The sequence below is a fragment of the Mustelus asterias genome, chromosome 18 (genome assembly GCF_964213995.1).
Source record: "Mustelus asterias chromosome 18, sMusAst1.hap1.1, whole genome shotgun sequence".
Lineage (NCBI taxonomy): Eukaryota > Metazoa > Chordata > Chondrichthyes > Carcharhiniformes > Triakidae > Mustelus > Mustelus asterias.
Genome location: NC_135818.1, coordinates 76674956 through 76687490, shown reverse-complemented (window position 1 = coordinate 76687490; position 12535 = coordinate 76674956). Strand labels below are relative to the sequence as shown.

The following is a 12535-nucleotide window of genomic DNA, read 5'->3' as shown; positions in this document are numbered from 1 at the left end:
GGCAAATGGAATGTTGGCCTTTATCGCGAGAGGGATGGAGTATAAAAGCAGGGAGGTCATGCTGCAACTGTACAGGGTACTGGTGACGCCGCACCTAGAGTACTGTGTACAATTTTGGTCCCCTTATTTAAGAAAGGATATATTAGCTTTGGAGGGGGTACAGAGAAGGTTCACCAGGTTGATTCCAGAGATGAGGGGGTTAGCTTATGAGGAGAGATTGAATAGACTGGGCCTGTACTCATTGGAGTTTAGAAGGTTGAGGGGAGATCTTATAGAGACATACAAGATAATGAAGGGGCTAGACAGGGTAGAAGCAGCGAGGTTATTTCCACTTACAATGGAAACAAGAACTAGGGGGCATAGCCTCAAAATACGAGGGAGTCAATTTAGAACAGAGTTGCGGAGGAACTACTTCTCCCAGAGGGGAGTGAATCTTTGGAATTCTCTGCCCAATGAAACAGTAGAGGCTACCTCGTTAAATGTGTTTAAGTCACAGATAGATAGATTTTTAACCATTAAGGGTTATGGGGAGCAGGCGGGTAAGTGAAACTGAACCCACTATCAGATCAGCCATGATCTTATTGAATGGAGGAGCAGGCTTGAGGGGCTTGATGGCCTACTCCTGCTCCTATTTCTTATGTTCTTATGTTAGCAATGGCATGTGAACAAAGATATGTTTAGTACAGTTTAGTTTTTGCACACCTCAGACAAGGCCAGCTTCCTGTCAGTTACATGGGTCCAAGAACTAGACCTGTTGGAGGTGTATATAAAGTTCTTCTGCATATCTTGTGTTTTTGTCAGAAACTGAAGGGTAACTGGAATGAGGTAACAAAAGTCATTAGAGAGATATCCAACACAAGGCAGAGGTACTCTTGCAGTTATGAGTTAGGTGATTTAAGTCAGGTAGGTAGAAGGTGATAAGAGAGCAGCTTTGTACTTACTGGGGGCAAAGGATGTCAAGAGTGTTAAGAATGTTCAGAGTGTTGGGATGGCATGAAGGCTGTGGTTAGCACTGCTGCCTCAGAGCACCAGGGACCCGGGTTCTATTCTCGTCTCGGGTGGCTGTGAGAACTCTGCACGTTCTCCCCATGCCTACATGGGTTTCCTCCAGATGCTCCAGTTTCCTCCCACAGTCCAAAGGTGTGCGGGTTAGGTGGATTGGCTATGCTAAATTGCCAATTAGTGTCCCAAGATGTGTAGGTTAGGGGGATTAGTAGAGTTAAATAAGGATTGGTAGGGTTAAATGGGGTTACTGGGATGGGATGGGATGGGATGGACCTGGGTAAGATGTTGTCAGAGAGTCAGTGTAGACTTGATGGGCCAAATGACCTCATTCTGCATGTAGACATTCTACGATTCCATACAATTCTCATAAACCCACCACAGCATCCTGAAGACTGGATGGAAACAGTTACCACTACTAATGCAGAAAATCAATAAATAACAATGAAAATTTAAAGACCCATTGTAAGTTATCCAGAGAGTGTCTGTGTCTGATGACTCATTGGTCTATGATTGATATATAGTTTGAGTGACTTTGCATTGCTGAGTGTAAAAATAGGGTCACAATATCAACTTTGTTATTAATCATGTAATTTGTTATAATTATTTTGTGCTATCAATGTTGACCAAAACTAGAATCAGCCCAGGCACACAGAAATGTCTCAATATATTTGTACTTAGCATACCTCACACTGCAAATTAATTCTCAATATCTGCTCAGTCTATGCTGCAGGCATTCATTAAGATTTTCAACTCACCGTTTCCTTCTCCTTTAGCAGCTTTTCTAATGCAGAAGCCTTTTCTCTCATGGAATTTTTTTCAAACTCTCTTTCTCTCAACATCATAGAGAACTGCAAGTTGGTCTCCTGCAGGGCTCGGAATTCAGTTTCCTTCTCTCTCGATTTAGCTACTATTTGGTCGTTCTCCTCTTGGACTTTACGAACATCCGTTTCCAAAAATGAAATCCTCTCTTTCAGATTAGTGACAGCTTGCTTCAAGACTTCATTCTCGCTGTCCCTGTTCCTCAAACTTTCCGCCACTGATGACAACTGATCACCTTTAGATTTGATGAGCAGATCTTTTTCCCGGAACGATCTTTGCAATTCATCATTTCTTTCTCTCATTTGCTTGATTTCCAGAGCAGCATCCTCTTGCTTCTTCTTGTCCATTTCAGCAACCACTGCCAGGGAGCTGGATAATTTAATGCTATTTTGAAGTTCTACTATTGTGGCCTCCTTGCCCTCCAATATTTTATTCAAACGTTCTACCTCTTGTTGCAGCTTTTTAATTTGGTCCAAGTGTCCGTCTGATGAGCATCCACTGGAAGGAACTGGGGCGTGCAACACTCCTGTGGTTGCTGCAACCACTTGTGCTTCTGGGGGTACTCCGTCCAACTTGTCGAGTATAAGGTTCTTGGTACTGCTGAGCTGCCCAATGCTTTGCTGAACCTCCGCTAGTTCTTGACTCAGGGTTTGCAATCTCTTCTCCTTTTGCTCGTAGCTGTGAATTAAACAGTTGTAGTCTATTTGAAGCCGAGAGTTGCAATCGCCATCAGTCGACAATCGGCCCTGAAGCTTAACGAGCTCATCCTGAAGCTGTGCAGATTCGTGCTGCATGTTCTGAACAGTGGTGATCACTTGTTGCTTCCACTCCTCCATCTTCTTTACCTGCTGTTTTAGTTTGTCACGTTCTTGCAAAAGCTCTTCGAACTGATTACTGCTCACCAAGCCCGACTCGCCACTAGATCCCATTCCAGATGTTTGCAGGACGGTTACTAGAGTTTGGCACTTCTGAGTAAGAGCATCTATTTCAATGTCCTTCTCACGGATAATCCGAGACAAATTCTGGATAGTTTCTCGTACCATGTCTTGACTTTCATTCTCATTGTTATTGGCCATTTTCAGATTTTCTTCCTGCAATTTCAAAAGAGCGGCTTCCTTCGCAGCCACAATGTCCATTATTCTGTGATATTCCGTCTTCAGTTGGCTGTTCTCTCTCGTCTTTTCATTTAATACTGCTAACATTTGCTCTCTCTCATTCGCATAAGCCTGCAATTGCTGCTGCAAATAGGCCACATCTGCACCAACCTGCATATACGAGCCAGGTGTCACCCTTGCATGAAGAGTTTGGATCTCCAAGTTTTTCTGCTGAATGATTTGAGTTAGTCGACCCACTTCGTCTTTAAAAATGGGTAGCTGATCCAACTGCTTATTCAGAGACAGATATTTTTCATTCAATACCTTTATCTCCATTTCCTTCTCTTTTAACCCATTGACCAATCTGTTAATCTCCACTTTGGACAAATCATGCTTTTCGTTTCCATTTTCTCCGTTCACTGTTAGTACTTTAGTTTCTTGCAGAATGACTGGAGCATCTGTAGGAGCGACCTGGAGTTCTCTCTGAAACTGAGCTCTCATTTGATCGATGGATTCTTGGAGGCTGCGGATTTCCTGATCTTTCTCCAAAATTAACTTTTCATATGTTGAAGTAATTTCTTCACGCTGGGTTTTTGCTTCATCCCCTTCTTTCCCTTGCGCCTGTATAGAACGCTGAAGCTGCAAAACATTTTGCTTTTGCTCCTCAACTGTCTTTTTGTGAAGTCTTATTTCCTCTTCGAGGCTGTTCTTTTTGTTGTTCAGCTCAGTTATCTCTGTCTCAAGTTCTATTATTATATCAAGCGTCTTGGGTTCAGCAATAGCCTGAGGGCGGCTTTGCTGGTCCCTGAAGCGATCCATTTCTTCCTTGAGATGGTTATTTTCTTCCTTCATTGTACTTAATTGCCGGTCTTTCTCTTCAAGATTTTGCTTCAAGGATTCACACTCTCTGAAAACCTTGGCATTCTTTTCAATTTCTTGTTGTAACTCTGAGCTTCTTTTCCTAAGCGTTTCAACAAATACCTCCTTTTCATTCAAAAGGTCCGTCAACTGCTGCTGACCCTCCAGGCTAGATTTTAACATTTCTCTGGTCTCCTCATGGTCGGTTTCCAACTGTTGTACGTTGCGCTTGAGTTCCTCAATCTGGAAATCCTTCTCCTGATTTGACTTGATCAGGCTGTTATGCTCTTTCTGCAAAGCTGTAGCATCTAAGTTTCGGGCCTTTGTTAGTTCATTGATGGTGTGCTCAAATTGTTTTGCTTCTTCACTTATTCGTTTTTCAGCCTGGTTCAATTCAGCCTCCAGCTGGGCTTTCTCCATTCGCAATGCCTCCAGTAAAGCAGCGTTCTCTTGGGAAATTTCACTTTTGCTGGTGACAGCTTCCTTAAGTTGCTCTTCAACTTCATTTAGAGCTACATCGGCTTCCCTCTTCTCGGCATCCAGCTGTTTATTTTGGATTTTGAGATCATAAAGTTTAGTTTGTAACTCGTCACTGAGACGCTTAGTTTCCGAGAGCTGTTTCCGGAGTTCTGAAATTTCGTTCTCTTTACCTTGGAGTAATTCCTGATCTCGATGGCTTGGAGCTTGTTGAACAGCTTGTGTTAACTCCACCTTGGCTCCAACAGACAGCTGAAATTCTGCATTCTCTAGTTTGTTCAGCAGGGCTATATTTTCAGCCTTCAAGTCTGAGCTATGCAAATTTGATTTGTTTAGCTTCTTCGTGAGGTCTTTGACCTCCATTTCCAGCTGCTGCTTGCTCATGTGCAGTTCATTAAGAGCAAAAGCACTCTGACTCAGCTTGTCTCTTTGAGATTCCATCTCTTGTACCAACAATGCTTTATCAGTTGCAACAGTCTCCAGTTCCAATTGCAATTCTTTGATCTTTCCTTCTGAATCTTTTCGCTGCTGCGCCAGCAGATCTTTCAATGTGATCAGATGCTTCAGGGAAAGTTAAGAAAGTACAATGTTATACGAGCACGTTTCAGTTGCATGTGTTTACTGCATAACATGTTAAAAACCTACTTGCCAATGGTATAAATTGCTTCCAACATTTGGTCATGTGAAACAGAGTATGTGCCAGCTGGAGGAAGACAATTCTCCAGAGTGGGGGAAGGAAGAAAAGAATGGAACAAATGGAGGAAATGAACCAAAATGTTGGTGTAAATTGCTCCATCAAACAACCACTTTGATAAAGAGCAGAACCAATAGAAGCCTGTGCGGCTAATCTCCCAAGCCACAAAATACTGGGTGACTGAAAAATGCAACAGAGACAATTACTACAAATAAGGACTCGCGCAAAATAATCTTAAACACGATCATTTATGTTTTCTCAATAAGTGAATTTTTAGACAAACATTCAATGATAAAATGTGCACATTTACATTCATTTTTCAATGTTTCAAAATATATTCCACGAACGAGTATACAATGAATTCCAGATCTCAGCAGTTAATCAAAAAGCAAGGCCTTTTCCCACAACAGATGGATATGGGGAGATTTGATAGAGGGGTACGAGACTATCACAGGTTTTTTTCAAAGTAATCAGAAGAAAACTACTCCCATAAGCTGATGGTAGGATCAGGAGATACAGACTTAAAGGTTTTCAGATTTAGGGGGGATACTTTACAGACTAAAGGTATGCAGGTTAGATTGATTGGCCATGCTAAATTGCCCCTTAGTGTCGGGGGTTAATAGGTAAATAACTAGGGTTATGGGGGTAGGGCCTGGGTGGGATTGTGGTTGGTGCAGACTCGATGGTCCAAATGGCCTCCTTCTGCACTGTAGGGTTCTATGATTCTATGATATCCACGAGGAAGGTTTTTTTTAATTGCAGCAAGTGGTAATGACCACGCCAACTACAAGGTCGGTGGAAGCAGGGGAAGATGGACGATTTCAAAAAGGATATTGGAAGGACACTTGAGGGAAATAAACTTGGGGCTAGAGCAGGCAAATAAGACGGACTGGATTGCTCCATGACAGCCGGATGGATTTGATAGTCCTAATGGCCCCCTTCTGTGTTATAATGACTTTAAAAAAAGAGAGAGACAAATTCAACTCTTCTGCGGGTTGCATTTTTTGTAACATTGAAAACTGGTTGGGAGTGGCTTATCTGCTCATTTGCTCAATCTAGAATGGTGATTGGAGGAAAGTGCAACCAATCAAAAATAGACCAATTTTACTTTCAAAACTATCATGCAGGGAAAGTTACTTATTGAAGCATTTGTAGAAACTATTAGAAATTAGGTAGTTACAACTGCAATGCGTTAAATTCTTATTTAAAGGAATCAGAAACTACAAGGGTAAACTAGTGATTACGAGGGTACTACTAATAGTGCAATGCAAACCTCAGTAGCTTCTTGATTCTGCTTGTCCAGTTCTTCCAACTCAGACATTAATGTGTCTTTCTGCCTAGAGACCTCTGTCAAGTCACTCTCTTTAGTCGACAAATTATGCTTCAGTTCATTCAATTCCATGGTCAAACTACCCAGGTCCAAAAGAGCATTGTCATTCCCCTGAATAGTCTGCAGGTCTGAAAGTTCCTTTTGAATAGCCTCCTGGCATTGAGGAAAGAAAGACAACTTCTGTCAATTGGTAGTCATTAATGCGGAACTGATCACATATTAGCCAGCTTGTACTGAAAGAAAAAATAACTATCTGGGCATAGAGTCAGTTCCAATAAAGTTTTTATTCAGAGATTAATCTCAATCAACCAACCTATAACATGCACATGAAGCATCATAATTTATGAGACTGATCTTAGTTCATTAGTACAGTGAGTAAGGTTGGAGGCTAGGAATCCTGTGGTGACTATTTCACCTCCCAACTCCCCAAAGCCTGTCCACCATTTACAAAGCACAAGTCAGAAGTGTGATGGAATACTCCCCACTTGCCTTGATGAGTGCAGCTCCAACAACATTGAAGAAGCTTGCCCAAATCCAGGACAAGCACCCTGTCCACAAACTTCACTCCCTCCACCACCGACGCACGGTAGCAGTACCATTTACAAGATGTACTGCAGGAACTCACCAAGCCTCTTTGACAGCACCTTCCAAACCCATGACCACTACTATCTACAAGGACAAGGGCAGCAGACACACAGGAACACCACCACCTACATGTCCCCCTCCAAGCCACTCACCATCCTGAATTGAAAACATATCGCCGTTCCTTCACTGTCACTGGGTCAAAATCCTGGAACTCTCTCCCTAACAGCACTGTGGATGTGCCTACTGCACATGGACTGCAGCAGTTCAAGAAGTCAGCTCACCACCGCCTTCAAGGGTAATTAGGGATGGGCAATAAATGCTGGTCTAGCCAGCGACACCCACATCCCTTGAATGAATAAAAAAAAAAGAGAAATATGGTATAACAGCAGACAAGCGATGCAGGCCTCAGCGCTGTTGAATGCTGACCATTCATTAGCTATACAAGATTCATGTGGTTGCATGTCTCTATATATTCCATCTCAAGAAATGGGGAATAACATGCTGTGCTAAAAAATCAGGTATATTACAGATCACAAAAGACCAAGTCACATAAAGAATTGGGTTTGCTCAACATACAATATGGACTCACGTCCCAAAAGCAATTATGTGAGCCCAGGAAATTTAGCTACAGGTTTTCGACAATAAAGACTTGGAAAGCCCTTAAAGTGCACACAGGGACACTGATGGCATTCCATCCTCTATGTACCAGGACAGAGCATTGACAAATTTTATACTGCTTATCCAGACAGCACCAGTTAATCCATTTACAGTACTGGTTTGCAAGTTTATCTGGAGTCCAGTGAGGAAAATTCCAACTCCAAAGTACCGGTAATGCCTTCCAGGTTCCATTAGTGTGTCAGCTTAGCTAATTAACTGATAACAATGAATCATAGAATCACTACAGTGCAGAAGAGGTCATTCGGCCCATCAAGTCTGCACCGACTTGCTGACAGAATATTTTACCCGGGCCCTCTCCCCCGCAATCCCACAAATTTACCATGGCTAGTCCATCTACCCTCCACATCTTGGGACACTAAGGGGCAATTTAGCATGGCCAATCAACCTAACCTGCACATCTTTGGACTGTGGGAGGAAACCAGAGGACCCGGAGGAAACCTACACAGACACGGGAAGAACGTGCAAACTCCACACAGTCACAGGCTGGAATTGAACCTGGATCCTTGGAGCTGTGAGACAGCAGTGCTAACCAAAGTGCCACCCTAAAAGCTCTGAATTAATTTCACTGAGGCACAGGATAACAATCTACCGGAGGGTTAACTTGATTCTGATCTTTGATTGTCAGCCATGTTATCTCAAAACCACATAGATTAAAAAAAACTGGATTATTTGCTTCCTTCCAAAGAAGATGGTCACTGCCTGGTTATTAGACAACTGACAGGGTGAGTTTTAGCCCTGAGGTGGTGGATAATAGACACCATGAGCAACACAAATCACCATGAAATGCAAACTCATTGCCACCAACTTATTGGTCACAGTTTTAGACACAGTCCAAAGCCCAAAGAATGGCGTTGCTACCAGTGGCAGATGCCGGGTCTTATAAAATAATTATGTTTTGAATGGTCTCGAATTCAAAGTAAAATTGAGTAATGAAGAGCATCATGTGGTTTGAGAGAGAAAGCAAGAGAAAGAGAGATATGGTAGTCTTCTGCAAGCAACCAGGCAGAATGCAGTGGGGGGGGGGGAGAAGAGAGAATGGTCTCTAGTCAAAGAGATAAACCTCATGGCAATGTAATGATTCGGGAAAATTTGCACTGGTGAAGCTGGGAAGAACATTTGCCAGAATGAGCATTACCGCTGACAGTCAGTTCAAATATTCTCTGAAAATTGAGAGAAGCGTCTTTCAAACGGCACAGGACACCACAACTCAGCAAAGAGCCAATTGGAAGTTAGGTGTGTAATTTTGAAATTTACATTTAACACTGCCAAACCTTGTCTTTCTGAAATGTGCTCATCGAGCCCTTTAGTGACTAAAAAATGGAAATGTGGCCCCTAACCTCAAGTGGAAAGGTTGGATAGGGCTGGCTTACTGCCTACCATCTAGCCAACTTGATTTTCAGGATAAGATCTTACCAATGAAAAGACCACTCTCAAATAATTATTTAAATTCATCCGGATAGCAGCCTCCAAATGAAAAAACAAGATGCTATGCCCACCTTTTCTTTTTGTAGCGCTTCCTTTTCATAGTTCAGCAACTGCAGGCTTGCTTTCAACTCCTGAATATCTTCCTTTCCATTATTCTTAGCCTTAAAAGGAATTCAAAACAATAATTAAGAACCTGGACAAACGTTTCACCTTACGTGAGAGTACGTTACACTATAAACAACTTTTTAAACAATTCTAAATGGTTTTGACTTTCCCGCTTCTTTTCATTACTCTCTGAACTCCACTTTGACAAACAATGTGCAGCGTGTATAGTTACTACTGTCCTGGATTAAAACATGTGAGACAAGCTCCTCTATGATCTATTCAGAATAAAGACCAGCAAATTTTCTACCATGTAGAAATTTGGAACATAATTCTGAACTATTCGAATAAGCTTATTGCGTGCTTTTATATTTGGAGATTATCTTTTTATATATTCATACTTTTAATGTATACAAATGAAACCAAAATGACAACTGCTGATCATTTGCCTGCGCTCACATGAAATATATCACAAACTGAGAAGGTAATGTGAATAAAGAATACAATGAATGAGTGAATTACTAGCAGATATTTCAGATATCCATCAGTTCTCCCTTCACTGAAGGCAGCCTCTGTTTTTTATTTACTGTATCAGGTTTGGAACTAATAAAGAAGTTCTTTGGGTACCTTATCAATCAAGACCGTAGTTCTATATTTACATCTCAATAAAGAGAAATACACAGTGTTAGTACACAGTGTTTCAAATAAAATAGCGAGGACACCATTCCTCATACATGATTGTGAAGCTTAAGATTTACTTAATAATCGTTTCATATATTTTAATTATTGGAGTTTGTCAATTGAAATGTTTCTTCAAATTAATGCTCAAAGCATGATCACTAAACCCAGATAGTCTACGTTGATTCACTTTATCACAAAGGAATAAACCATTAAAAACATTTATTTAATGTCTATATTCAACTTTAAATCCTCACAGTTGATTTTTAATTAAGGTACAAATTACATAGACTCATGGTGCATCACTGTATCCCACCCATGGATAATACTAACTATAATTCAAAACATATCATTCAGGAATTATCGAGACAGCCTGATAAATTCTCAGATCTTTGTACAAACTGAAAAAAAAGTCAGAAAGATTCAACACAAACTCAAGATGACAACAGGCATACAATACATACTTCACTCATATTAGTCAGTCTCTTCAATTCATTCTCTGCACCTGCAAGTCAAAAAAACGTGAAAACATGTTAAAATCCTGATATAAAGGACAAAATCCACCTTTATTCATTGTTACAAATTTCCTGGAAGAACAACAGGTCTTCATGGAATGTTCAAAATTGCTTGAGCAAAAATTACATTAAATTAGAAACAATGAAAAGACCACTCTCAAATAATTATTTAAATTCATCCAAATAGCAGCCTCCAAATGAAAAACAACAAGATACTTTGCCCACCTTTTCGTTTGTAGTTCTTCCTTTTCATGGAAAATAAAATCCTAACTGATCTCGCCTGTCATTGGAATACAGATCAAGTACTTCTGAGTTAACCAAAAATTTGCTATCTGATTTCTAGGAAGTTTAAAAGAACCTGATAGTGCATAACCATGAAACACTCCAAATGTTAGAGAAGTACTGGATTCAGATGAGCAAAGTGTGGTTTCAGTCGAGTTGAATAAGTACCGTGTAAGTATCTTCTAAAGTGATACTGCAGCTTTACATAGATCAGCTATTTGCATTAGCGTTGTGGTACTATTAGAAAAAGAACAATTTACCAGCTACAGCTTTTAGAATTCTACAACTGAAGCATTTGAATCAAGCAGTGTGAAGAGTTGGGTGTGATGTCCATTGGATTAGCTTCTTTTCCTTTCAGTTCTGGAGCTGTGTTTAAATCTGGTCCAGAATAACGGAATGAAAGTTAATATCCTTGAGAAAGTGAGCAATCTGGATCCAGTTTCTAATGTACACTTTTATGCAATTACAATAAATGTCCTTGGTAAACTCACTCTCCTCAACTTTCTTGATCAACCTCCATGCCTCCAACATAGTTAACCACACCATCCTCCTCCAATGCTTTTCCTCCATTGTCCAGCTGAGTGAAATATCAATCACCTGGTCTCCCTTATCTAAGGAATCATAGAGAGGGAATCATCTGCAATGGATTCTCTTCCCACTCCTATACTATTACCTCTGGAGTCTCCCAAAGATCTTTCCTAGGCCTCCAACTAAATATTGTCTTTGGTCCATGCCACAAACATGACCATTTCCAAAATTTCCCTGGAATAGCATGAAGTGAGTCAGGCCTTGGTTTGGCGTTTGACCCCCAAGATGAATATCCAACCACAAATTCATTCCTTACCCACTGCCTACTTCTGCCTCAATAACGTCACCAGACTATCGCTACTTCAGCTCACCTGCTGCTGTAAATCTCATCCATTCAGTCAGTCAATCAGAGGCAACTGCAGTGGTGCAGTACATACATGTTCGTTTGAGGTAAACCTCAAGACACATCATTGAAGTGATGTTGACAGCATTATTTACCAGTCAATTTGCTAGATTCTGCCACTGGTTCCTAAAGTGGTTGTGTCCTATTCTCCAGCATTCGTCAACTTTATGGCAACAAGAAACAAAGCACCATCTCACATTGCTCCACCAGCGCAGCATTTTAAATTTCTACCTGCATTGGAAAAGACAGAATTCTTTCCATCGCTCCTTTTGATGATGCGATGCACAGAACAAGGTTTTACTGACCAGAAGCGTCCTGGCTGAAGCCCTACTTCATGACGAGTTAATTAATGGTGATGGTGTTGGAGATGGTATAACTGATCTCAGCTTCTTAGAGCTTTAGAGGTCAATGAAAAATAACCCACGGCTTCCTTTCCTGATTGTTATATTGTGAGCCTTCAAAAATACATATCTGCATATTGGGGAGGTCAAATTTAAGCGTAATAGTAATTTTTTCCCCAAGCTCAACTAGTCAGTCATGGATCTAAAAAGCCATAGATGAAGAACATCAAGGTATCACAGGTCTCATGATGCCCTTCATGAATCAGTACCTTGAGAAGAGGATAAAAATGGTCCAATGGGCCCACTTACTTTACAGGTTTCCTCTCAAGGGGTGAAATATGGATGTAAATACCCCCACAGAGCACAAGAACCACCAAAAAAGAACAGAAGACAACCATCATCTCCTTCAGCCAATTCTGCTATTCAATGAGATCATTGCTGATCACTGATCTAACTCCATTAACCCGCCTTCACCATATATCACCTTTGTTTTTTGTTAATCAATCTCAGATTCAAAATTCACAAGTGGTGAAGCATTAATTGCCATTTGTGGAAGAGTTCGATTCTCCTACCAGCCTCTGAGTATAGAAGCATTGCCAAATTTCACTCCTGAAAAATTTAGCTCTAATTTTTAGACTACGATCCCGAGTCCTAGGCTCTTTAATTGAAATCCTGCTGCCTATCCCACTGGCATGAGAGGCAGAGTTTGAAGTGGTGGGGA

The 12535-nt window shown here is 41.0% G+C and overlaps 1 protein-coding gene across 3 annotated transcripts in view; it reads right to left on the bottom strand.

Moving 5' to 3' along the window:
- The window catches only part of trip11 (thyroid hormone receptor interactor 11), an 82864-nt gene that overhangs the window by 36420 nt on the left and 33909 nt on the right, over window positions 1-12535 (bottom strand). For 2 of the 3 annotated variants that reach the window (XM_078234313.1, XM_078234315.1), the window contains exons 8-11: window positions 10210-10250; window positions 9037-9126; window positions 6221-6430; window positions 1761-4814 (exon numbers count right to left, since the gene is read on the bottom strand). In XM_078234313.1, the coding sequence (XP_078090439.1) occupies window positions 1761-4814; window positions 6221-6430; window positions 9037-9126; window positions 10210-10250 (3395 nt within the window). The remainder of the gene's footprint in view (window positions 1-1760; window positions 4815-6220; window positions 6431-9036; window positions 9127-10209; window positions 10251-12535) is intronic. The other variant, XM_078234316.1, reaches the window with a different exon arrangement.